General features: G+C 36.4%; 2 protein-coding genes across 11 annotated transcripts; both read left to right on the top strand.

Moving 5' to 3' along the window:
* The first annotated feature begins 241 nt into the window (after positions 1 to 241).
* On the top strand, positions 242 to 14199 carry LOC116258094 (probable inactive purple acid phosphatase 1). 10 transcript variants are annotated; one of them, XM_050078873.1, is made up of 14 exons: positions 242 to 310; positions 1189 to 1374; positions 2030 to 2121; positions 2430 to 2502; positions 2621 to 2743; positions 4398 to 4490; positions 7893 to 8022; positions 8732 to 8813; positions 8972 to 9125; positions 9297 to 9502; positions 9594 to 9719; positions 10183 to 10492; positions 12929 to 13139; positions 13767 to 14199. In XM_050078873.1, the coding sequence occupies exons 1-14, from the start codon at positions 245 to 247 to the stop codon at positions 13862 to 13864; spliced, it is 1950 nt and encodes a 649-aa protein (XP_049934830.1). In that variant the 5' UTR covers positions 242 to 244; the 3' UTR covers positions 13865 to 14199. The 10 variants fall into 10 exon arrangements, with proteins under 10 accessions (XP_049934830.1, XP_049934828.1, XP_031491062.1 ...); XM_050078871.1 differs by lacking the exon at positions 242 to 310 and adding an exon at positions 434 to 590; XM_031635202.2 differs by lacking the exon at positions 242 to 310 and adding an exon at positions 435 to 590 and having other exon boundaries at positions 8993 to 9125.
* Positions 14200 to 18395: 4196 nt separating this feature from the next.
* On the top strand, positions 18396 to 23155 carry LOC116257058 (mitochondrial import inner membrane translocase subunit TIM22-4-like). Its single transcript, XM_031633670.2, has 4 exons — positions 18396 to 18794; positions 18875 to 19065; positions 19150 to 19222; positions 22657 to 23155. Exons 1-4 carry the CDS (start codon positions 18629 to 18631, stop codon positions 22740 to 22742), a joined length of 516 nt encoding a protein of 171 aa, XP_031489530.1. The 5' UTR covers positions 18396 to 18628; the 3' UTR covers positions 22743 to 23155.
* Positions 23156 to 27620: the final 4465 nt, after the last annotated feature.

Raw genomic sequence — 27620 nt, 5'->3', positions numbered from 1 at the left:
TCATAAAGTGATTGTTAGATTGTTTTATGAATCTGCTCTGTTTAGTGGTAGGTTCATGAAACAGCAACAGTGTGTAAGTGTTTTCAAATGACCTCTGAGTAACGAGTGTGCTTGTGACATAGGCCACACATTATGGGGATAATTTGTTTCTACGTGCAGCAGGCTGTGGATGCCCTTCTGTCAAAGTACATTTCAACCCAAATCATAAGAAAATACTGTCTTGGATGGAAAGCCCAATAGTTTGATGGATGAAATTTTCTTAACCTCCTTTGAAGAAAGCCCCATTCGAAGATTACACTTTCAAAACACGGTAAAATTTTACTACTGAGAACGCCAGTTCCATCCTTTTCTTCATTTTCGTGTGGAAAAGTGGGGACAATTTTTTTCTTTTTTCTCCCGTCATGAAACACACTCCCCAACAAGAAGCGAAAAAGTTGTGAACTAGAGAAACTAGGAGCCACCTTTCTCTTTCGAAGGCAAATTTAAATTCTGAACTGGCGAGATTATTGTTTATGACAGGCTGTGAAACTTGTTGTTTCTTGATAAATATAGACAGATGGTCTGATGGTGCTTTTACTCGGTGTTTCTTCGTAAGTATAGACAGATGGTGCATTTACTTTGCTTTGGTGGACTCCACTTCAAGCCTTTATTCTTCTTGGTCTGGTCCATCGCACGTCGCAACTTGGCACTTGGCAGTATCCAAATCGCCGGCTCGGCGCCAACCGCGGTTCTCTTTTGCCGCCAAGCCTTAGTGTTCTCCTCGTGTTCTTTTAGTTTTTCTTCCATCCCTCTCTCTGCTCAGGCTTTATTGGAGTGTACCACCTTTGTTCCATGAACCACTTGAATATATAAACGATGGCGACGGCGATGAACAAGGAGAAATAGAAGAAGGGGAGTTGCTGTGTGTGTTTTCTACTTTATTGAGCCTTTTTTCTGGGTTGGTAGTTCAAGAAAGGTCACTGAATCTTGTGGGTCTTCGTTGTTTTTCAATTCTGCTTAGTGGTACTTTGCTTCGCTAGACTGAGACAGAGAGAAAAGTTTCATTGTTGGTTAACTTGTTTGTTGAAAGAAGTGAGAAATTTGGTCATAAAGGAGCTGAGTAAAATTGATTTTGTTGACTGTTTTGGTCTTTGAAGTATCGAATTATGATTGTCTGTGATCCTTGACTCGTCCTTGGACATATTCCAGGTTCCACGTATGGCGCAGAAGTACCTGCGACTGGTGTTATTTATCAGCTTCGTGGGTTTAGTAAGTTTTGGTTGGGCTGCAGCCTCGGGACACCAGCCTCTTGCTAAGATTGCCATTCATAGGACTACTCTTGCGCTACATGAATCTGCCTCCATTAAAGTGTCTCCTGTCATCCTTGGTTTGAAGGTAACCCTCAAAGAACATTGTGGTTTGTACATTTGTCGTCAAGTTCAAAAATGTTATATTCTTGCTGATATCAAACCTAAATCATCTGATTAAGGTGGCTCAAGCCAAATGTATATATGTACGTGTCAGTTACAAAAGCCATGCTAAATTCAGTATATTGCTCTGTCTGCCATTGGTCACTGGCAATCTTTCTTTCTAGGTTAACTCATGCAGATGAATATGGTTCAAGTTCACTTTTTCTAGGTAATCTATTATTAAATAGAAAAAAGATCCTTCGTTGTTGACTTGAATCACTGAGTCTGTCCATGTTTTCCGTTGACATGGCATCCTTCTACTTGCTGAAAATGTAGGCCAGTGATGAAGCATACTTGGGTTCTGTAGTGAAACTACGATCAACAAGGTATAAAATGTGCGAAGTCTGTAAAACTTTAGTTTCATGCCATATGAGAATACAATATGCTGAACTGTACTACCAACCATGTTTTTCCAATTACGGAAGCTTGCTTGGCTTGGTCCAAGATTCAGATCAGTTGACCGATAAAAATCTGCATCTAATTCATTTCTTTTTATTACATGATGTACACAATTCCTTGGTTTTAATCTAATGGTTGTATCTGACGAATTCTATACTGATATCTCTGCTCGACTGCATCAGGGTGAAAAGATCGACTGGGTCCGTTTGAAGTTTAGTTACCCCAATCCAACGGCTGATGATTGGGTGGGGGTATTTTCTCCTGCAAATTTCAGGTTGCGTTTACCGCATTCTCAATAAACCCTAATATTTTCCAATTAATTCCCTGAGTCTGGTGCCTGTGATGTGAGTCCATTTTATTCTCTGCAAAGTAAGATTTGTAATGCTTAACTAATGAAACATATCCATTATCTTGATTACTCATTATACTATTTAAGGTTTTCCAGTGAGAACCTTAGAGTTCATGGACAATGGTAATGTGCCCTTTTTCATCTTCTCTACTGATCACCAATATATAAATTAACACAAAGAAGTGGAATAGTCTCAGATTGATATCGGCAGTGTAATCACTTTTCTTTTTCAGTGCATCAATTTGTAATCCTGAAGTCTTCAGCTGGGAGGATGAAGCTCCATTCTTATGCACTTCACCTATTAAGGTTTGCTAAGGGCTTTCTTGAATCATTTCTTTTGAAAAGGTGCACCAATGGACTTGTATAATCTATTTAGCAGTGATGCCGACATGCTTAACTCTGTAAATCATCTAATGTTTTTCAGTTTCAATATGCTACATACTCAAATCCAAGCTACACGAAGACGGGAACTGGATCGTTGAAACTTCAATTGATCAATCAGAGAGCTGACTTTTCATTTGGTTTATTCACAGGAGGAATCTTAAATGTATGTGTCTCCATTGTGTGTGGCTTCTCTTTATTGTTTCTTTTCTTTTCACTTTTGTATAACAAAAGTGGCTCTGTTTATTTCTTTTCATGTTTAAACTTTAAATGATAATATGGACATCAATATGACAGTGGCATTGTGTTCCACTAACTTCTTGCTGCAGTCAGAGATTTATTTTAACTACAGCATCTGCCAAATCAGAGTTCTATTTTAACCATATAATCAGTTAATTGTGTCTTGCTTGTGGATGTGCAACTTTTAGCCCTAACCTGAAAACCTGCAACCACACATCACATCTGAATGTATCTTGCTTGTGGCTGTACAACTTTTAGTCCGAGCCTCAAACCTACAACCATGTATCACATCTATTGGCAACTGAAAATTATTTTTACATTAAAAATTGGAACTTTGCATCATAATAGGTTCTGAGCACTGTAAATTAGCTCAATATAGAAGAAAATGAGTTAAGAAAACAGCATTCGATCTGAATTACAAAGTTGACCTCTATATTCTGAACTCCAACAAAGAAATGTTGCCTTTCCAAAGCTCTAAAGCTGTATTAAGGCCGTCCTGTGGAGCTTCAGAAACTGCAGCTGGAATTTGGGGATTTTAGTTAGCAGTAATCTTTGCGTGTGTTCCAAGACGAGGCAATCGTGCCACGATTGGCTGCTATGACATTGAAATGTGGATTAAGGCTCATTGTCCTGCATTTGCAAACTGTCTAAGAAGGTCTCAGGAACTCATGATGGCCAGGAGATGGTGCATACATCTGAATGTTGATCTTCATGATGCAGGAAGATGTTGAACTTCCAACCATTTAATGTATCAAAAGAGATAAATGGGAATGTAGATAAATGAAAATGATACCCCCAAAAGGCATGTCTGCTGAGAAGACAGACAGATCCAAGGTACTTTTTGTCTGTTTCATCCTTGCAGAGAGAATTCCTGTTGATCATGTGATACGTCTCTAGGTTGCCAAATCATTTACAAGAGCTTCAGTTCTTGGTGGTAGTTGATGAATTGGCAGTAAACAGGATAAGTGAAGCAAAAACTTGATTCTCTTTAAGAACCTGAACAAAAATCTTAGGCATCTTATACACTTTCCTGAAGGATCAATGTCAGTTGCATTTTCAAGTCTACAATTTTAAGTATGTACTAGTAGGCACTGTAAATTCTGAACAAATGGATCAGAGGACAGCATGGGTATTGGCTAGCTGTCGCTTGGCTTGATCATCCTTCATGATATTTGCATTCTAAAGCATGACCCTGTATGACTTGTGTACAATTTCCTTACAAGACAAACCAACTAGATTTTTCGCATTCTTATGAAGAAGATATCTTAACCTCCTTCTGCAAAGTGGTACACTTGTGCTTTAAAGTGTCACATATTTGTTTCCCTTTTTCCAGCTTTGTTTTTCTTTCTTGAAGTAGCTGACATGCCTGTGGCGCTCATTCTGCACTATTATATCATCTCTTTCTATGTGAAAGTAAAAACTAGAAAACAAATAGACAAGGGAAGTTTCTGTTACTAGTTCCTGTATCCAGGAGCTCCTTTTTTGCCATATGTGAAATATGTTCAGTTTTAACCCCTGCAACTACTGCTTTTTTCACATAATTAGTAGCTGATCAGTCATATCGTTGTGGTTTTGAACAGCCAAAGCTGGTTGCTGTCTCAGATGCTATAACTTTTGCTAATCCAAAGGCTCCTGCTTATCCACGTTTAGCTCAAGGGAGGTCATGGAACGAAGTATGTTTTAGCAGTCTTAATATGAAACTTTTTTATTGCATGTACTGTGTGTTTGTGTTCTATACTTCACTTATTTTGGCAGCTACATGCATCCACAGTTCCACACATACTAAGAAGTAACTTTGAATAAGGCTACAAATAGTTAACAATAAAAGCGTAGGTTTGTTTTTGTAGGAAGAATGTTATCTCAGATCAATGGTGTTGCTCAATGACTGCCCATGTTTGATTATTATTTATCCATCATCATCCATATGAAATTCACGTTGAATCACACAGTGTCCATCTATAAATTGATTCTGCTTTTTGATATCTGCTACCTTAACTGGCAATTACCATTTTCGCTTTTGCTTGGATTGATGGATCCAAGTAATTGCCTAAATTATAACAAACTAGATGGTTTCTATCATTCTGTGCATAGTCACAATTGTTGGCACTGTTTTGAAAACATCATATTTTTATTACCAAAACACAGTAGAAATTTTTAATTGGAAAAAATTCAAGATATTTTTCACAATATTCCTGAAATATATTTCTCGGAATAATATTACAATATTCTCATTTTTTGTAAAACGAATATTTTTAATGTACATTTCCATTTTTTTTTTTTTTTAATTGAGTCTTTGCATGTTTGTGAGGAAGTCAGTGGAAAACTCTTATTTCACTTTTTAATCATTTGAGTTCCCAATGTTTTCCTGAGAAGAACCACTATGCCAGTAAATACCTAAGAAAAACCCCACTTATAGAAACCCAAGAATGCTATGTGTCCATGCTTCAAAGATGACAAAGCATTTTATGTTAAAGAAAGTAGTACTAACAACTCCCATATTTTGGCAAAATATACATTGGAGTAATGCCCCAAAAAGGAGATATTGTTCTTCAATAAATCTTGCGATCCTCAAGTTTTAGGCAAAGCTCTTATAAATTATCTCAAGAAGAAAATATTAAGGATGAAACACACATAACAAAAATAATGAATATGAAAAATATTAAATAATCAAGGCAATGAGTTGAAAAAGCTCTACATCAAATGAAGAGGCATTCCCCCTTTTATATACAAAAAAGGCAAGAGTTAGCTATTTGCTGGTCCAATCGGTAGAAATAGAAGTTTGAACCCACCATCAGCTAGCAACTATGTCACACGGGTCCGGGTACAATATGGGTACGGGTACGGGTACGTGGACACGGCAATTTTCAAAATTTTAGGATATGCGGACACGACAAATATTATATTCTAAAAAATTAAAAATGATAATAAAATAAAAAAAATATTAAATTAATAATTCACTCTTACAATCTCATAAGTCATAAGAAAGAAAATCTCAAACAAAACATTGTTCATCACCAATCGATGGATTAACCATCCAATCTACAAACGAAAACATCCCCAAATCGGCAAGAAAAACCCAAATGAAGCATGAAACCCTAACTTCTAATATCGAAAGGAAAAAAAAAAACACTTACCTGTCTGTCGCTGGACCTCGTCCCCATCGCCCGCCATTGCCGAACTCTGTTGTCGCCAGTTACAAGTCGTCGAGGGTAAAGGTCGACCGGTGAAAGCATAAAAAGAAATCGAGGGTTAAAACTTATGTCGGGTTATGAAAGTGGTTCGGATCAGGTCTGACCCAGACTCGATCCAAAACGTATCTTGCCGTGTCCAAGTGTCGGGATTCGTGTGTCAGAGTGTCGACGCCGTTACGTGACCCAGTTTGCCGTATCTGTGTGTCTTAGGCTAGCAGCAATAGCAATTTTATCATTTGACAATACTTGCATTTAAATAAATAGTACAAGAAATAAGGAATGCATTACATTACAATAAAGAAAAGTGTATTAAACTTTTATGATTTATCAACTCTTTTTTTAAAGTTTAAGTTACGCATAACTGGCTGTTGGAGAACCAAACTTGCTAGGTCATTTTAGCCTTCCTCTTTCTTGTATAAATGTCTTCTCTTTGTAATTATTTTATGCTGTTTCGTTGAGACGTTAATAAGAACTTTTCAATCTTGAGTGTTTCGAGTAGGAGATTCAAGTGTTGTGACTAAGCTTGTTTTTGCTCTAGTCCTTTGTGACTACATTATTTCTTTGATCCCTTGTATTGGTGGCTGCATGTTTACAGAAATAAGCATCTATGTAAACATAGCACACATATATATGTAACCTAAGGCGCATGGGTATGGGTACGGAGATATGGCTTTGTCACATGGGTACTGTTGTAAAGACAGCGTACCCATATCGGTCAAGTACGACACCGGTACTGGTACTATCTTGGGTGTTGGTCAAACAATACTGGATGCGGCCAAAGTACTCAGGACCGCATCCATCCGATTTAGGACTCAGTCAAAGTTGAATGAGTCCTTTCCTATCCAAAATTTAGGATTTCAGTTTGTTCTTTACATCATTTACACTCAGGAAACACATACAGAGTTGCATTTTAATATTTTGTTCAATAGTTTCTTCTTTAGAAACTATAAATTTTGAATCATGAATGTGTTATTTTGTTTGAATTCTTATGTTCTATATATATACACACACACACACAGCCGTACCCAAGTTTTTTGAAAATAGTCCGAACCAGTACCCGTACCCATACCTATGTGACATAGAGATATGGGTACAAATATGGTAACTTTAGAAATGTGGGTGGGGGGGTATGGCAGGATATACGTATGTATATATGCAATATAACACAAAAAAGTCAAAATGGAAGCAACATTGAAATAAACAAGTGATATAAATAAAAAACATTACAAGTTAATGAATAATAACTCTAAAGCAGAATAAAAAATGAGTTGGAAAATTTTAAATCAATTAAAATTAAGCAGTTTAGATCAGTTTCAATCTAAGAAGTACCCAAGTGTGTCCAAGTACCCACTTTGGGTATGGGTACAACGACATAGGTATGTGGACCTTATTGAAGTACCCATGTGTATTTTAACAATTACTACCTTCATTTTGACTAATTCAAGTTGTTATATGCATAAAATTCTGTTCATTTACTTTGGGATATGCATGTGTACACATGTTGTCTTGTTTACAGCAGCACCTTTCCAATCAGGAAGACTGCTGTGTTTACGGCTTTACGCATCAATTGGGGTGAAGGGACATCTGAAGTGCATTTTGCATTCTAATCTTTCTCATATGCATGAGAGCTGATGATTCATACTCTCCAGAACATGGAAGGCATGCTTACCAGCCCAAGTAGTCTATATGAATGCTGAATTTTTCGGTACTTTAATTTCTGATGTAAAGCATCAGCAAAAAGTAATGGCACTTGAATAGCTAACATAGCAATCAATAACTTAGTCAGGTTTATATTATGAAATGAGTCATATCATGGAACACCATTTAGAGAAGTTGAGGTTTCCAACCTTCAATCTTATACTGTTTTCAACCTCTCAACATCAGATAACTGTGACTTGGACTAGTGGTTATGATATCAAGGAGGCAGTTCCTTTTGTTGCTTGGGGAATGGAAGGAGAAACTCAGACAAGATCTCCTGCTGGAACCTTGACATTCACTCGCAATAGCATGTGTGGTATGGAGTTATCTGCTCATGAATTGGATTGTAATAGTCATGTTAAAGTTGATTTAGAATTTTATTGCTAATGCTACCCACCACCGGCCTCTTCCATGTTAAATCCAAAATGTTCGCTACTGCTGTTAAAAAGAGAATTATTTTATGTTTAATGTATGCACAAGGTGACTACATTAAGAATAAGAAGCCCTTTCCAACTTCAGCACAACGCAGAGCACCCTATTTGGCTTGTAAAGTGTAAACTGTAAATGCTTTTTGTCATAGGAGCAGTTTATCCTGGGTCACATGCATCTGTAAAATGTTAAGCTACTAATGATCAAAGAAGTTTGTTCAGAGATGAAAAGGGAGAAAAGACATAATTTTAGCAATCTTTTGGGAGATATTTAGACTGCCAACTTTTAACCTGACTGCTGTAAGGTAATGAGGATTGTTTTTGTGCTTCTCTGAGTTTACTCGTTTCTATGTCTCCATTTTTAGGTCCTCTATGATGAAATTTCGTTGTCCATGTCAAAGTGTACCAGGATGTCCAAGACCATTTCTAAGTCATGCATCTTACTGAAATCATACATTATAGTTAGTTGAGAAAATACTGTAAAAATTATCAATATCAACATGAGGAATTGAAACCTAGACTTGTTTAAGTTGTAGTATAAATCAATTACTTTTGAGCCTTTTTTTCTGTAGCTAGTTATCCTTATTGATTTTGCAGGTTCTCCAGCAAGGACAGTGGGATGGCGTGATCCAGGCTTCATACATACAAGCTTTTTGAAGGACTTGTGGCCTAATCTAGCGTAATTAATTTTTCCTGTCAGCAATCTCATTTTTTCCATACCATTTACAGCTCTGGCTTCTGTCAGCCAAACACTGACACCTTGATTTTTTTTTTTTTGGTGCTCATCAATCTGAAATTGTCATTACTCTATTGGGCACCTATATGAATTGATAGCAGAGTCCTTTCAATCTCATGCAGTTATAAGTACCAACTGGGTCACAAGTTGCTTAATGGATCATACGTTTGGAGCCAAGTTCATCATTTTAAAGCACCTCCTTATCCTGGACAGGACTCCTTACAACGTGTTGTAATTTTTGGGGATATGGGAAAGGTTTGAAGTTTTCTTGATGGAGTGTTTTTGATTAATAGTCCAAAACTTTATTTTTGCAGCAGTGCTGAATATTAGTTTCATAATTTATGCCAACCAATTGTATTGTCAACCATCCTTTTGGTTATGTTAAGGATTTCATCTAACAACCACAACCTTTCATCATCCTTTCAGGCAGAGCGTGATGGTTCCACTAAATATAATGATTTTGAGTATGGATCTTTGAACACTACAGATCAGCTCATTAAGGACTTGCAGAATATTGACATGGTCTTGCATATTGGTGACATAAGCTATGCTGATGGCTACTTATCACAATGGGATCAGTTTACAGCTCAGATTGAACCAATTGCATCCACTGTACCATATATGATTGCAAAGTTGGTTTTTACTTGCATTCAAATATTCAATGGGATATTTTCTGCACTAAGAATTGTTCATTTAAAGATCTGTCATAGTTTTGTCGTGCAGTGGAAATCATGAACGTGATTGGCCAGGGTCCGGCTCATTCTATACTGGAAAAGACTCAGGAGGGGAATGTGGAGTGTTGGCTCAAACTATGTTTTACGTTCCTGCTGAGAACAGGGAAAAGTTTTGGTAGATGTTCCTTTCTTTTAGTCTAATTTCAGTCTTGGTGTTTCTAAAGCGGATAAAAAAAATCCCAGTCGGAGGGTTCATTTTTGCCAAATTAATCGATGCATCTAGTTCCCACTCTGAAGTATCATGTCGACAAGACATGTACTAATACTTCCAACTCAGCCAAATTAATATGGTTCTTCTCTGATGAGCTTGCTTGTTGATTAATAAGTTGCTTTTGAGTCATAACAAGTAAATCTTAATAAATTAACACATGAGGTTCTACTGTTTTACAAATTAATAATTAGCCTGATCTGTGAGTCATCTGCTTATGAGCAATGCAGCTGACAGTTTGATACATTGGGTCTGCTTCTCAGTGTTTCCTCTTTTTTCCTTCTGTGCAACTTGAATCTTGAACTTTCTCTGGCTGTATGATATCAAAATGTTAGAGACATAAAACATTGAAATTGTGATTCTTATCCAGGTATTCAACCGATTACGGCATGTTTCGTTTCTGTATAGCTGACTCCGAGCACGATTGGAGGCCAGGGACTGAGCAATATCGATTTATTGAGCACTGTTTTGCAACTGCCGATAGGCTAAAGCAACCGTGGCTAGTTTTCATTGCACATCGTGTTTTAGGGTATTCATCGTACTTCATATATGCACTAGATGGCTCCTTTGGGGAACCTATGGGAAGAGAGAGCCTGCAAGGACTTTGGCAAAAATATAAGGTTGACCTTGCCATCTTTGGTCATATACACGGCTATGAAAGAACGTGCCCTATCTATGAGGTATTCAGAAAACCGTGATGATTGGATTATTTTTTCCCTTCATATTTGACGGAAAATATATTTGCTTCTACATGCTTCATTACTTTATTACTGAATGACACATTCTTATTCTTCTGTGTTCATCAGTTCAATTTCTACTTGTGCTTTAACTTCTGATGTTAAATCCCATTGTCTCTGAATTGGATTGATGTCATTGAAATGAGGTTTAACATCAGCTGTTATTGTGATTTTGAAAAGTAAAGAACCTTGTACAGTTCAATATATGAAGTTCAGTACTGTATGGCGTATGCTACTATTGACGATTTAAGTATATGTTCTCCCTTTTGGAGTCTTCTGTTGTTAGTCGCCAACTACTACTTCTAATGTCATCATTTTTGATAATTTTGTAATAATTGGATTAATTACCTGATCTGTTAGGAGCTAAACATGGATTGTCACTTAGATTTTGCTTTCCCACGGCTATGAAAATAGGCTTGATAGACTAAGTCACTGTAGTTCATGTGTCAAATCAGTTAGCTAGATAATAATTGTTCTATCCAAGCTTAAGATTTGTTAGCTAGATGGTAGAAGATTTAAAAATGCAATCTTTTGATCCTTGCTTTTGTGATTGTCGCATTCTGTTGGCAGTTATGTCTGATTAGGTGTGGGTACAGAACTGGTGATGAAAATATTCAGGTTAGCGGCTTAGCCAAATAATTTTGGCGACTTGGTCACATCTGATTAAAGTGTTAATGCTTATTTTCTACAAGATTGTGTTAAATGAAATGCATGCACTAAACTATCAAAACTATTAACTATATTTGGAGCTTCATTTGCCTGACCTGATAATCTGAACCTGTCTCTGCATTATTTAGGAGATTTAGGAAAATCCATAATAGAATAGATATTGGCATCACTAAACCTGCCAGATGGATATTCCATCTTCAGTAAAATACAGATGTCGGTGGTTCTATCAACAAAGTTACTTATCGTGTGCCGGGTGTTTCATGGTTTGGATTTGGGTCAGGCATTCACAACCTTAGGTCTGTTTTTATTGTGGAGTATGAACGTTCTTTTTACCTTTAATCACAATGGACTATGTATGGACTTACGAAACTGTTTTGCTTGAATTTTATGGACTGTTGCAAGGATATATGTCTAAACTATGAATTTAATTCACTTCAATTTTTGAGGCTCATGGTTATACACACACACACATATATACTTGTATAGGAAGTTGATAAAAGCAATCAGTGCAATACTTTTAGACATGCTGCTGCAGAGAGGTTAGGTCACTAAAGACTGAAGTACCTTACATAAGATGCCTCGATAATGGATTCATTATGGATCCATGTCCACAAATAAAAATATATATATATTATAAATGTGATGCCTCTCTCAAATTAAGCTGTCCTTGAACCATACTTCACTTGTTCTTAAGGAACCAAAACCTACTTATTGTCAGTTCTCTTGTAGCTCTGTTAGAAATTTGATTTTCTTTGCTATTGTACCTTGCTTTGAATTATTGATCTTCAACTACTATGTATGCTTTGTATAATCATGTATAAAAATCATAGAAAAAGCATATCCTCCTTTGAGGATGACAAGGGCTGGAACCCATACATTTGGATGCAGTGACTCAAATGGTTTAGAAGAAACTTCATATCAATGTGGAAACCGAAGCTTTTGAATTTTTCAGGAACATAATTAATCGTGCATATCCTTTTTGCATTACACTTTTCAAACAAGTGAAAGTTTAGAGACACTGGGATAGCCTAATTTTTATGCCAAAGATTAATATCAATTTTGTTATTACAACATAGTTCTTTCTTTTGCGAATCCAAAAGGTCAAGGCAGTTAAAATTTCCTTCTTTATGGTTGTACCCAGTTGGCCTCTCGAACTGGTGATCTTGCACCAAACAATCATTTGAGAGAAAGAGCTATTACAACCATGATCAGGAACTACTCTAGCTGTTGGGAGGCCTACGACAACTAATGCCCTTGAGACACTGCATTAATTACATCGAACAAAGAAAAAGGAAAGAAGAAAAAAAATTACATCAGGATATATGTGTATGTGTAGCTGTATGTGTGTGTATTAATAAAATGACAATATACACGCACGTATATGTATGTGTGTGTGCACATATATATTTTAATACAGTTTGACTAAAACAGTTGTACTTGGGAAAAGTTTTCAATAGGCAACATTTTGCCAAATGTGCATTGTTTGCCTGAAAAGGCAAAAACCTTTTGTGAAAATGTTACTTGTAAAAATTTCAGAGATAAAAGTTTAGTCTAATGCAAAACTTTTCGACTAATCAAACAGCATTTGCAGTATCTGCAAATTTGTGGCTTTGCTACTTGTTTAGTAAATATGTTTGAGAAAAGGGAGAATTATTATAGAAATATGCAAATAGCATTTGTCATATTGATGTATGCCTTTCGATATTGCAGAATAAATGTATGAGCACAGAAAAGTCTCACTATAAAGGACCATTTAATGGAACCATCAATGTAGTAGCAGGAGGGGGTGGTGCTATCATTTCCAGTTTCAGCACACTCAATACTAGCTGGAGTTTGTTCAAGGATGCGGACTTCGGGTTTCTCAAGTTGACAGCACTTGACCATTCATCTCTGCTTGCTGAGTACAAAAGAAGCAAGGATGGTAGGGTTATTGACTCCTTCACAATCACAAGAGACTACCCAGAGATTCTTTCTTGCACCATAGATAATTGCCCAAGAACAACAATGGCTCAGTAAGTTCAGTCCGCTCTTTCAAGAAAATTTGTTGGATGGTGCTCAAAACCAAAACAATCTCCATCAAAGATTATTTCACAATCTCACACAACTAAAGGCCATCCTATGGTGATACGAGGACACACTTTGACATGCTAAAGTTGCCCTAATATTTTAAATAACATTTAAATAAAAAAACATGGCATATTTGAAAATGAAAGAACTTTGTTTTTGCTGATAAAAAGTTTTGAAAATCCTGTGTCCTCGTATCTTGTTCATTCAGAAAATGAGAAGTGAACTAGCAAGCACCGAAGTTGTGGTGGTGGTTCAATATTCATACTTGTTATCTTGCCAGAGATGAAAAGATAGCTGCAGAATCTTTGTATACCTCAATTTGGGTCAGGTCTAGCAATACTCTTGCAGGTTGCAGTAAACTTGGGATTTTAAGTGCTTATCTTTTTGATATGTTGCCGTTTTGGCAAATACCTTATTTGAGAGAAGACAGTAGATTATATTTTAATATGAGTGATGTGTGTTTTTCTTTTTTTTTTGTCAGATAAGGAAACAATGAAGATCAGGAGCCATATGCAACTCGGATTCACATCACCCTTGGATAAATTGCCTTTTCCTTGTTCTCTATATACTGGTCCTTAGACTCTGGATGTGAGGGTACTAGCTTCAGAGTTCCATGTAGCCTGGAGTGTGGCTAAGTCTCCACTTGAGCCTAGGCATGGTTTTCTCGTGTTGGGGATTGAATAATAATACAACAACAATAATAATGGAGTACGTGAAGCTTGGAGATTGCTTGATTTGACACTGAATCATATTTCATTTCAAATATAAAATACAAAAAATAATATTTTTATATATGTAATTGGGTTAGGATGTTAAACAGATATTTATTAGATTCAGTTTTAAAAAAGGAAAAAAACCTTTGTACCATATTTACAAGCGCCAAGGGAATGAAATGAGTTGCAAGTTGAGGTCAAGTGAGTTCTTTCCTTCTCTTCCAGGAAGCGTATCGTTATTTCCTTTCTATTGGCATATGTTATGGCAGTGTATGTCTCAGTGGAGTTCCGTTTAGATAGAATCTGCCGGTTTCCTTCGCTTCATCGGGGTATCATTCAGATGGGAATTTTCTTATTCATTCAATCAACCATAGTCGTTACAGCCAGTTATTAAATAGAATCAGATTTCAAAAGGACTCGGGGAAGTGTCTGAATAAAGATCAAGTTATTTTTGAATTGGTGAAGATTATTTTCATATTGTGAATTAAAAACCAAAAACCACAAGAAACCAAAAAATATATACACAATGAAAATTTGACCAATAAAAGGAAATATGACGTGTAATATGAAAAATAATGGTATTCATCGGTTCAGTTTAAATCAAACAATTCGTTCTCATTTTGGTGACACCTAGAATTTGAATTCAAATTAATATTGGATTTATGTCCCCGAAGAGGTTGGTGCAATGGGCAAGAGGGGGCTGATAGGTGGTTAATTTTCATTTTGAATCATTAGGGGTGTTAATTTTTTGTATTGTAAAAAGAGGGTCACTGATGAGCAAGTTGAAGCACTGATGAAAGAAGCACCTTGAAGCACCGAAAACAAACTATGTACCCTATGGAGACAATGGATTGGGTAGGGTTTCGACCTTCAACCGAGTGATAGGTCTCCCCTCTTGGAATGTGGAGTCTGATCCATACTGGATAGCCTTCCCTAATTTCTGTTTTGCCCTAATCTCATGTTTATGAGGGCACCGTTGTTAGCTTGTACTTGGTAATTCTTAATTTTGTATCAGTGAAAATTGTTCAGGTTATTGGTCATGGACATAGAAGAACATTGTCTTTGAACCACATAAATCTTTGTGTGTTCTTTCTCTCCTTATTCGGATTTCTATTCTCTTGGCACATTAAGAGAGTGTAAGACAGTTTCAATCATAAAATCCTCTGCTCACCCAAAATTAATATTGGATTTGTATTCAAACATTGTATCTTGGATAATGCCACCAATTTTTGGTGTCTTTTCTTTTGCCATGTTTGCAAATGATGAACTTGTTTTAAAAGTGAAAACAATAAAATGCGGACATTCAAACCCATCTGATTACGAACTTGACAATTACATGTAAATTAGTAATCGACTTAAAACAAATTCCCCCGGTTTCTAATAAAGACACTATTAGATGACAAGTTTAAAAGTTGGAAATGCCTACATACTTGAAACAAGAGTAATGCTAGAATTTGGATGTGCTATGCACAATTAAGAAGCCTTATTTTATATATCATTTTAAAGCTTTTTGTTGAACATGCTTGAATTGGGCAACATATTCAATGTTAGTACACCACATAGAAAATATAGATACACGGCATTAGCTGTGAATGGTGAGGCATTTTGCAGAATTTTGCACCTCAAACCTCAAATGTTCCATACCAAGTGTTTCATTCATTTAGGGGATTTTGGCATCCATAACAGATTGTTATCGTCCAATGATTTCACCCCAAAATATGACGGTTGATAAAACATTATATTATAGGGTTCCATAAATTTGTCTCAATTTTTGAAGTAATTTCATTGAACAGTAAAATTTGTTACTGGTGCCAACTGGCTCTAAGATGTAAAATATTTTAATTGTATGTTTCTGGTTAAAAGCTTCTAACCTATGCAAAACCATTAATTTTATCGTGTTTTTCATAAGCCAACCTATGATCATTTTCTAAAATCTCAACCGAATATGTGAAATCTAGCTTTTCTTTTTCTTCATTAACACATTCATATGTAACAAACAATATTTCATCTATTGGAGCATTTCATGCTATTAAATGCTCTCCTTTAGGAGCATATTTAGTTTCTTTCAGTGAACAATATGGTATAATTAGCTTTAATATTATCTAAACCAGCTATCTTGTTGAGAATTCTTACTTGTGAACGACCACAACATTCAGCTCCCCAACAGCCATCCTTATATCCGATGCAACTTTATAACCATGAGAACTTGCACAATTCACCTGGACACTCTAACATTCAGCATTTGCATCCTTTTTACGTTAATGTTTATTTGAGTCATTATTTAGTTTCAATAACAAATGTAGTTTTTATTTACATTTTTATTATACAGATGAATGAATGATGACATGTAACTATTTTTCTATAAAAACAAAGACAAAAACTGATCGTGTTACATAGAAAGAATACAAAACTGCTTGTTTTAGGTAAGTAATTTATTTTTTTGGTTTTGGAGTTTATAGTTTTATTTGTTTGCTATTTTTTGAGTTGTGCTATTTGTATGTCCATCTTATGTTCATACCTAAGTCACTGTAATAGAAATAGAGCACCTTATCTGTTTATGATAGATTATTGCATTTCACGTTCATGACGTGGACAATTGTATACAACATATGTTCACTTCCACTATCTAAAGTGTGTGAGCATACATATATTATATTATATATATATATAATATTATATATCTGTATATTATATAATATATTATAGTTCGTCCGACCATTTGGCCCCACCAAAAAAAAAAAAAAAATCTTAGCTCCGCCCTTGGGCTTTCCATCCACTATGTTCACCACCGAACGGTTTCACCTCTCACTGGTATTCTTGCTCATCATTTCCACCCATGATTGGGGTACTAAAGGAAGCATTCATGAGCGTCACGCACTGAAGAGAATCAATGTTCAAGGAAGTCCTCTTAGTAGTTGGGGAGTCTTGGGCATCACCAGAAGGCAATGAGGAGTGGATCTTGATGTTGATTGTGGCATTGCCATAATGAAAAAAGTCGCATGCTTCAATCATTGCTTGCCATTTTTTTTATTACTTATTTAATTCTTGAGTTAGAAACATCTTGTGAATAATTAGGGCAACTTTAATATCTTTTGAGGAACAATATCTATGTTCTGTAAATATTTGACAATTTCATGTTTTTTGAGAAATAGCATCTAGGCTTTGTAAATGGTACTTAACCATGTTACGTTTGACAGCTTTCAGTCCTTTGATACTATGAACACATGGCATTTAAAGAAGATTATTGAAAATAGATGCACGTTTTTGTTTGATTTATCTTCAACAAATTTCAAATTTGAAAGTTTGTTTTACGCAGTTTAGGACCTCAGGCGCAGGGAAAATGAAGGGCCTTTGAACTTCTTTTTGGGCAGTAGGGATGAACCTCCTGCCCACCTGAAAACTCTAAAAAATTTAGGTGTGTTTGAATTGTGTGATAAGGATATCAAGTGGCTTGGACTTTCTACTTCCAGTCACACTCTTAGACGGTGTTTAATTGCCTTGGATCACAAATTCGAGGTGATATGAGATTTTGAGATTTAAGATCTTATGATTTCAAATCCACGATTTCTAAATGCATGGAATTCAACATAGTTTTGTAAGTTGTAATCCTTGTAAGCTTATCCATGAATCTCAAAGTAGACATCCCTCTTTGACTTTTCCATACTCTGATTAGAAATCCATGGTTTGAAAAACAATAAGAATCTTTAGTCTGTGGTTTTGAAGTCTACAGTTTGGTTTGGTAGAACCATTCGTTTTAAATATGACCGGATCTTAGATCCAGGATAGTCAAATGCCCCTAGTGGTCAGACGTATTTTCCGTTCATTGTTTGAACAAGAATGTGTTTGGTTGCTCAAATCTAATACCAAGATGATACCAGATTTTGAGATCTTATATTCCAAGTTTTTATATTATTGGCATTTAATAAGGATCTAAAATCTTGTCAGGACGATGCATGAATTCATTATAGCTTCTAATATTTGCCTATTAAAACCCATATATTTCAAGTCAGACCTCTCCCCTGTCGCTTGATCTCCATGATGATGGATATTTGAGAATCTTAAGTTCTCGATTCTCACTTTTATTGTTAGTCAGAACCGTGGATTTAAGAAGTGAAGAACGTCACTTAAGATTAGATCCATAAATCTACGATACTAATAATCAAACTTCTCCTAGCGGGGACAAAGTATGTCAAGACGAGTCTAAAACTCGGAAAGAACTTTGAGAACTTTTCTAACATCTTCGAATAGGACCTTAAAATCTCTTCCCGTAGCTGTGGAGATAATGTTCCCAAGAAGAGTTAGAAAGGGTTAACTACGACCATTTTATTGTAACCAGTTGTTTTGACACCTGCAGATTGTAGCAGAAAATGTTGTCCACCAATTCTCTACTCCAAAGGACTTGTGTTCCAAACCAATTTTTCACATTATTTTAAACATTTAGTCTCTCTCCCTCTCTCTAGCAGAGCAATTGCATGGATTGCTCAATCAAGAAAAAGCGGTCCACCCGTCCCCCCAGTGTTTACTTTGTTGTTTTATGTACATTTCTGTTAAAGAATTAAGCAGCGCACAAATACACACTTTTGAAGGGAGAAAGTGTGAAAAAAGACGGGAGTGAGCGAGAGGGGGAGGCATGGCGGCAACACCATCATCTGCATCTGAACCAGAAGGCACGCCAGTGGTCGAAAAAGACGCGGAGAAAACCATACAGCCGCTGAGGCTGCCCACCCCTGAAGAGATCCGGGGTCAAGACATATGGAACAACTGCGCGGTTCGCACCGCAGTCAGTGGCATCATGGGTACTCTCTCTCTCTCTCTCTCTCTCTCTCTCTCTCTCTTCATTTGGCAGATTCTGAGAGTTGGTGGGTTTCATTTGCAGGAGGTGGTCTTGGGTTGGTCATGGGCTTATTCTTTGGGGCCTTGGACAACCCAATAATGCAGGAAGAGATGACCGCCAGACAGCAGTTCGTGTACACCGCGAAACAGATGGGAAGGAGAAGTTGGAGCTCTGCTAAGACGTTCGCAGTCATGGGTCTCATCTTCTCTGGAGTAGAGTGCGTCGTAGAGAAGGTTTTGAACGATACCTATACTCATCTCTATTTTCATTTACTGTATTCTTCTTTATTAACGCCTTCCTGGATGGACATTTTTTAGGCTAGGGCTAAGCATGACATTACGAATACAGTTGCAGCTGGATGCGTTACTGGGGGAACGCTATCTGCCAAAGGTAAAGTTCTATTTATCGTTCATGATTGTTTGATATGCTCTTGGTTCTACCATTCTATGAGTACGGACTACCTTGATATGCTCATCTCAATTATCTATAATATGCAACTACTTTATCTTTTACAAAGCGTGCTTTTCCTTTATGTCATAAATTACCCATGTATATTGACATGGAATTTGTTGATTATTCCATTAAACGTGCTGATGAAGTATTTGATTATTTGTTGAACTGCTGAAGGTGATTCCTGAAGTTGGTCGCTAATGGGTAGTTTGATCCAAGTATGAACTTCAAAGATGATCCTTTAAAACAGTTCCTATGCAGTATGAGATGTTTTTTTAGAAGGATAATCTTTGAAGCTGATAATCTAATTTAACCAAACACTTTGAAGTGCACAAGAACTGTCAACTTGGTGGTAACAAATGCTTTAGACACAACAATCTCTTCAGATTTGTTTGCATTGTGAATCTTGTGGAGGAAAAACTTTGAAGAACGAACAGTTGCCTCATCAATTTAAATGTGATCCAAATTTCTATGACGTGGTTCATTCCAAGAACAGACTGCTATGCAAAATTCCAGTCAGTGAGCCCAGGACTTGGTTATGAGGGAGATGCATCAAGAATGATGAAGAGAAAGTAACAGGGATAGGTTATGGTCTTATGGGAGCCTTGTGTTCAGAGATGTTGTTGGGCACCGGTTTGAGAGGGGTTCATTGAGACTGCTGAAGAAGTAGAGATACTTGTTTTCACGAATATGTGATAGAAGTAATGATACCCATCGAGTGTTCTGTGCGGTCCAAGTTTCTCTCATCTGTGATAAACAGGAGCTAGTGAACACAATCAGATATCTGTGTTATGGTCTTCAGGGTCCAGTTTAATGAGGTTGAGCGAGTGAATAGATGCATATATTGGCATGATGACAATACAAAGTTTTTATTCATAATAATCAAAATTGGTTATCTTTGTGACTTCAATTTGATTGGATTGGAAATTTTTAGCGTAGGTTGCTTGAACATTTGATATAATTAAAGCATAGCATGGATGCATTCTTCTGTTGAATGCCAGATTGGAAACTGTGACATGTTTTATTTGTTTTCTGAATAATAGAGAAGCAACTTATTAAGTTCCTTTTCAATGATTCAATCTATTAATTCGTCTGATATTAACCTATTACAGTGCAATTCATTATCTTGACAAACACCTAATTAGCTCTCAATAGCTCTTTATTTCTTCTAGCATGACATTCTTTTCAAAATTTTGATAGTAGTTGTGATGCTTGTTACTTGAACAAGGCATAGAGAGAAAAAGGCAATGCAATGTCTAAAACAGACATCACAAATCCATCTTGGAAATATAGCTTTTCCCTGTATTAACTTTTGGCTTGTAACTTGCAGTTTGGCGGAAGTCTCTTACTGACCTTTGAGCCTCTTTTTCTTCTTCCTAATTTGTCATTCATTCCTTTATGTCTTTACCCTTCACCAAGCTTGATTGATCAATTCACAAGTTTGTATGTACCTTGCTGAGCCAATTCATGTATGCCTGTTTGGGCCGTTCGGGAATCTGGTGATCATACCTTTAGGACTGATATAAGGAAAAATTTTGGCATGTGTAGTGATTTTGCATAACCTTGAGTTCCCCTACACGCGTTTCCGTTTAGACTCTGCATGGGTTTGGGTGCAGAACAATTAAAAAAGAAAAAGAAAAAGAGAAAGAGTCACTGTGGGGATTTGGTGTATCAGATCAGCACCAACATCTGATGCAGGTGCAACATGCGGGTCAAGACCTCCTTAAAGAGTCCATGTTACATAGCCTTTAAAAGAGTTCTTCAAGCAGTTGTGTGAGTGGGATAGTTAACTTTTTGGACTTAAGGTCTTGAAGTTAAATATCCAAATCAAACTCAAGAATGGTTGCTTTCAAAGAGATTGATGTCGTTCCAGACCTAACTGGGTTGGCAAGTTTATATGTCTTTTCTTTTGTTTGACAAATCTTTAGAAAATTTTGCCACTTAAAAGGTATACTAAAAGATGTGGGAAACAGAACTGTGTTTTAGTTCCTTTTCTTTACATCATACTTGAAGAAAATATGAGGTTCCTGACTCCAAAAGACCAAATATTGAAGTGATCCTTCTTTCCAATACTTTTGTCCTTTTCAAGTAACTCTTATACATTGGATAGAGGTGAGTTAGAATATCGCCTCTTTCCAACTAGTTTCAGTTCGCTGTTCATAATTAATATGTTACATTCTGTTGGCAACAGTTGGGGATTAATCTAGTTCAGCAGACATTGGGAAATCAATTATGACAACATTCATCTCCATATCCAGACCTGTCTACTGAGCCTTTTGTTGATTACTGTTCACTTGTTTGTGCCCTTTCTCCAATAGGAAATGCATGTCTTCATCTTTTGAGCTTTCTCTTGATTTCCGTTCACTTTTCCTGCCATTTCCATCATGAAAAAGTTCTGCAGATCGGAATAAACTTGGTGAAACCTTGAAAATTTTTGTTCATCTTTTTTGGCGGATAGGATATATTAGGCCAGAGAATCTTCGGCAGATATATGAATTGTGAAGCAAGCTACAAAAATATTTACATTTACATCATCTTTTACCAATTGCTTGGCTCAAAATTTTTTGTTGAGGGGTTTTCTTATTTGTTTCCTTTTTTGACTCTTATTTCCTTCTCAGATGGTGAGATGTGTGTCCATTGAATACTGGCTCTTTGCTCATCCTTGATGACCTTGTTTCTTGGAAGTGCTTCCTTGTTTAAAACAATGTTCTTCCACTTCCAATCTGTTATATTTTCTCTTTGTATGAGTTTTTACTCTTTTGGCCCTCATCCATGTTTCATGTTAGAATCACTTGTTCTTTGGTATTAATTCCTCATCTCTTGACATGTGTAAGTGTGATAATAAAGTACTAGACGTAGCGGTATATCTGTTCTGAAGTTCCGATAGGTAGTATTGTCTATCTTGAGTATATGCTGTAACCTATTGCAACACAAAATTTGCAGATGTGGCAGTTGTCCACTTAGCCTGAACTTTGACAAGTAGATATTGCTTTGTCTGCATGTAATGTTGGAAAGACTAGGTCACTGGCAAAGAAATTGGGCGTTCTACACATCCTGCAGCTAAATAGACTATGTTGCAAATTTTTTTAAAGACAAAGTTTTGTAAAATTATGTGCATATGGTTCTCAAAGGGCTGTGATGGGTTGATCTGATCAGGTTGTTGAGTGAGCTGTAATATATCAATTGCAGCAACCCACAAGGTTTATTATTGCTCCACTTATGTTTTAAGCCATGGTCCCTTTAGTTTATTTTGTTTTCTGAGACCTTTCTATCTGTATTGCAGCTGAAAAAAGATTGTTCTATTTTATTGCACCTAGTTTCTGGTTGGTACTTTTTCTACTGAGCATTGATAAGTTTGAAATTGCAACCTGCAGGTGGTCCTAAGGCAGCGTGTGCAGGTTGTGCAGGTTTTGCTACATTTTCAGTTTTGATCGAGAAATTCTTGGATAGGCACGATTAATATGTAATTGTACCTTTCATTAGAAGATCCATTTTTTTACCCTTGGTTTATTTTTTCATCAAAGTTTTGGGTGTCATCATGGTTTGCCCCAAATGGCCTTCGGCTGTTTTACTTAGAATAAGGTCATTGCTATCTTTCCAGTATTTTGCGGTTGTCATCAAGTTGTTTCTTCAGTAGTTCCTCTACTTGATTCTTGAAGTCATGATACATGACGGAGGAACTTCTTACAATTTTCCAGTAGTGTAACTGTGTAATTATAACAAAGATTTCAGGCAACTGTACTCCAACATGTTTACTGAACAATAGAGAAAGGTTGGACGGATACTTTTCGAACAGCCAACACTTTTAATGTCAGAATAATTTCTTGTCATTGTTATGAGGCAATATAATACATGTTGAAGGGATTATAAGTTTGTGTTCTAGAATACTTGTTGAGATTCAGTTGACGGCCATTTTTTCTTTGTTCCTCACTGAATATCTAGTTCTTTCAAGTATTTGGTTAGATCGCATTTCTCAAAAAAAAAAAAAAAAAACATAGGGATCAGTTGCTGGGCACATTACCTTCCATATTTCAGATCCTTCAGGAGCCGAACGAAACAGGAAGGCTGATTAGAGTTACCTCATCCTTTCTTTCAAGAAACATTTTGAGGACATGGCGTCATTTACAATTTTCTTCTTGAATATATATAGTTTGTAAATAATGTATAAATAAGTCCAACAAACGCCCAATCCAAGCTCCTCAAGGTTACAAGAATTTGGATCACAAGTCCAATTCACTGGGTCTGAGAAAGTTGGAGACTGTCTAGAAAGTTGGACATGAGAGAGAGATGATCTTGTCCATACATTTCAAAGGATATTATTCTCATTTAAACAGTACAACCTTGGCATCAAACTAAAATCGTTTGAAATAGAGAATATTTGATTTTTTCTCTATTTTTGTTGGCAATAAAATATAAGACAAACACAAAAAAAATATTTTGCAAACAAAATCTTAAGATTGATTCTTAAAAAGTTAACCAATAAATGCTTCATCGACCTAACAAAAGGAAAAAAAATGAGAAAAAAGAAAATATAAGTGCCCTATTATACCATTCAAATTTAATTCTTGCTAAGAGAGACGATCCCAACTCCCAAGCTTGGATGATGTCGCCATTCAATCCAAGGCAGGAAGATGACTACTACTTTTCAAAAGCAAATTCTCCAGAGAAAGATAAAATTGAGCAAAAGAAACGAAGATGCCAAGCGCGAAGAAGGTGGTGCTTTCCTCTCTGTCTAGAGTGACGGGACTAGGGCTGTTCACAAGCTGATCTGAGCCGGCTTGAACTTGGCTCAAGTGGCATAGGCCACAACTCGAGCTCAAGTCAACTCGAACTCAAGTTTACTAGCTTTAGCCCACCTCGGCTTGAGCTTAGAGAGCTCAAACTCGGCTCAGCTATGCTCAAGCCAACTTTGGGCTGGAGCTTAGCCAAGCCATATATAAAAAAATATCGTTTACTATAAATAAGATACGTGAGTTGTCACCTTTAAAAAAGACAATTAGGGTAACATTTCACTTATGATAAAAAAGAACGTATTTTTTACATATTCTTTCTCTACAAGCTTAATCGAGTTTAACCGAGTCGAGCTGACTCCTTAAATCAAACAAGTTCATTTTTTTTAATCGAACTCGACCTGTTTATTAAAGAGCCAAGTTCAAGATGCATTGAACAGCCCTTGATGGGACATACCCATTTCCTTGCCAACTTCCCAGTGATATACAAGAGGCCGGTCAAATACGTCAGAGCTACTAAATCATGGGCGGATCAGCCAAGATCCGTTCTGCATTTTCTCTAATCCTCTTAGCTAGTGGCGGAGCTAGAAAAATTTCATGAAGGGGCACTAACCGATCTCTTGCTTCAGAGAATAAATGATTGCAGGGCACTAACTCAGACTTGGTGTGAGCGTCACATGTAGCTGGACCTAGCTGAACTTAGGTTTAGCTTAATCACAATGCAAGATTTCAGGAGCTTGAGTGGCCAGTGGTCCACGCCAATCACAAAATAGCTTTGCTACAGCCCCCAGCTCCAGCAATATCGAAACATTCATATTGGTTCGGGCCGGCCATGTATTTTCATTTCCAAGCTCATTTTTGTCTATGATTAAAGAAAAATCAATTTTTGGAAGTTCATGAAAGAGGCTGAGAGAGCAACTTCCATCTTATGGTATAAGAGATGAGGAAGCGGAAATCAGCCCATCACCTATGAACACGTGCCCCTATGGGCCTCAGTCAAGGCCCCGTTTGAGGGGATTCCACTCCTTAACCTGTTATGACCATTCTCAATGCTTTTCATAAAAACTGTGAAGTAAAAATTAAAAGTGAAGTTTCTTCACTTAAAAAAAAAAAAAAAAAGCGAGAGTTGCAGATAACTATTTTTTATTTTTGTAAATTAACACAAATTCACTTGAAGTCATTCATTATTTGTCACGAAAAATGTGGCCTTTACTTTTAAAAACATGCACAAAGTAATCTCCTTATAATTTTTAAGGGGAAAAATGGTGGTGCTGGAAAATGAAAATTTTCCAGGAATGAGGCGGCAGGTCTTTTATTAAATGAGAAGCAATGCCTCAGAGAAGAGCATGCAAAGATGATGGGGAGTCTGAGGATTTTGTTGAAGAAATCCATAGAAGAGAAGGGATGTTTGCTACAGTGGCCGAGCCAGAAATTTCTAGTTGATGCGCACTTTTAAATTTCAAACTCTAAGGTGAACTAATACCTAAAAAACTGGAAACTAATGAAGGGCCTATATATAAATAAAGTAAATTTTATGGTCTGACTGTTGGTCTGCCAACTGTTTGGTTCCTTCCTTCCACAGTATGCATGAAATTCATAATCATTTGAACACTATTTGGAACACTCCAAAATTTAAGTATTATATTTAAGATTGTGAGAAATCTCAATGCAAACGGGATTTTAAAACGATTGATTGTCCTGATTTCTAATTTTTTTTTGGGTTTAACTAAAGCTTAGAAACAGGTTAAGAATATCTGTCGTGTTTTGTATGCAGAGGTGGGACAGTTGATTCTAAAGGGAAGGGTTAGAGACAATAGATATGATTTTGGTTAGGCTCCTCCAGAGTGAATTCTAAATCATTCCATCCTTAAGTTGTAAAATTTCAATTGTTAAGCTTGTTCTCAGAATATGTTCATCTATTGTTAGGGTTGCACAATGAGTCCAGCACTCGACACGACTCAACGCGAACTCGCTTGTTAAAACTCGACTCATTTGTAAGCTAACTCGAGTTCAAATATATGATTGGAATGTTAAACGAATCAAGTTCGAGTTGTAAGAACTCAACTCGTTTAAACTCGACTCGACTCCACTATACAATGAAGATTGATCTATAATAAAAAATAATTAAACAAGTAGCAACTACACCAGTTAATCGAGTTAAAAGAAACATGACAAGCTAAACATAAACGAGTTAAATGAGTCTAGTACAAGCTTGGCATTGTATCGTCGAGTCAAGCTCAAGCTTGTTATGTCGAGCTCGACTCAAGCTCTGAGTCGAGTTCAAGCTCGAGTTTTTTGAGCTCGAGATGGCACAACTCGCCTCATCTACAACCTTACATATTGTTGATGCCATGAATTAGATTAATTGATACCGGGCACACGTGGTTCACGTGACAACACGAGGATGTAAAAGCATGACATTATTTCAACATGAAAGGTGCTACATTTTTAAGAGATATAGAAAGCACATGCAAAAAAGAAAAAAAGAGATCAAGTTGCATTTCTTAACGTATTTTCAAATGTGACACATATGAGTTAGTTAAAATGGAGGTAAATAGTCTTTGATCTTTTAGCAGTAGAAAAAAATAATGCGGCGCGAAAACATATAGGCAAAATGCTTGAGATAATCATTTTGCTGATATTTTACCTGTAAAGAAAGAACGTACAGTACTCCCAACAGCAACATGCACTATTGGTACAATTCTACTGTGTCGCCAACGTCCAGCAACATCCAGTGCACAATATATATATATATATATACACTATTTTCGCCAACGTCCAGTAACATCCGATATACAATAGATTTGAATTATATATATATATGAATCAGATTGACTAACATATATGGCCAGATGACTTTTTAAAATTTTAAGACATTAAAAATTGGCGCGAACGGTGCATTCAAAAACATTAGTTTCTGATTAAAAATTATAATGTCTCAGCATGTTTCATTTGCAACAGTATTTAACATTGCAAAATTTGAAAATTTATCCGAAAATAGATGTTTTATATATATATATATAAAGGTGTCAGAGGTCATCAGCCAAAATTTAAATTTATCATTAATAAAAAGTCATAAATTATTGATGTATAGTTTACCATGCAACAATGGTTTATGGCAGTTTTAGAGACTGTTTAGGGTCCTTTGAATGATAAATTTTTAAATTTTAGCAATCTAACAAGTATCCCGCATTAGTAAGCCTTGATTTACTCCTTTGGTCATGACCAAAATTGGTTTTAAGTGCGTCTCAGGGGTGGAGTCAGGAGGCTAGCAGGAGCCATGGCGCCCCCTCAAATTTTTTTAAAAATTACATGTAATTTTAAAATTTTTTATCTGGTATATACAAAAAAATTTTGAAACATTATATTTCGGCTCTTGTTGAAATTATGGTTGAAGAAATCCTAACTTCACCCCTAGAGGACTTGTGCAATGAAACTCAATTGGTCAGCCCTCCTTAAGTTCCTTTTAAGGAGGATCTAGCCCATTCCAGTTGTTCATTCCCCCTTTTTTATAGAGCGTCTCGATGTTTGAGTGAAATAAGTGCTAACCCTCTCCATAGGGTATGTGGTGCTGTTCCCATCATAATTGGCAAATAATTGGCAAACTC

This window comes from Nymphaea colorata, chromosome 7, assembly GCF_008831285.2.
Source record: "Nymphaea colorata isolate Beijing-Zhang1983 chromosome 7, ASM883128v2, whole genome shotgun sequence".
NCBI lineage: Eukaryota > Viridiplantae > Streptophyta > Magnoliopsida > Nymphaeales > Nymphaeaceae > Nymphaea > Nymphaea colorata.
This window is presented reverse-complemented; position numbering and strand designations above follow the sequence as displayed.

What these genes read in the sequence shown, in the direction of transcription:
- LOC116258094 (XM_050078871.1), top strand. Translation starts at nt 513, where the DNA reads ATGACAGGCTGTGAAACTTGTTGTTTCTTGATAAATATAGACAGATGG. An exon ending in CACTCGCAATAGCATGTGTG is followed by an intron (nt 8,023 to 8,731) that starts GTATGGAGTTAT and finishes TTGATTTTGCAG; the next exon opens with GTTCTCCAGCAAGGACAGTG. An exon ending in GAACGTGCCCTATCTATGAG is followed by an intron (nt 10,493 to 12,928) that starts GTATTCAGAAAA and finishes TCGATATTGCAG; the next exon opens with AATAAATGTATGAGCACAGA.
- LOC116257058 (XM_031633670.2), top strand. Translation starts at nt 18,629, where the DNA reads ATGGCGGCAACACCATCATCTGCATCTGAACCAGAAGGCACGCCAGTG. An exon ending in CGCAGTCAGTGGCATCATGG is followed by an intron (nt 18,795 to 18,874) that starts GTACTCTCTCTC and finishes TTTCATTTGCAG; the next exon opens with GAGGTGGTCTTGGGTTGGTC. An exon ending in GGGAACGCTATCTGCCAAAG is followed by an intron (nt 19,223 to 22,656) that starts GTAAAGTTCTAT and finishes TGCAACCTGCAG; the next exon opens with GTGGTCCTAAGGCAGCGTGT.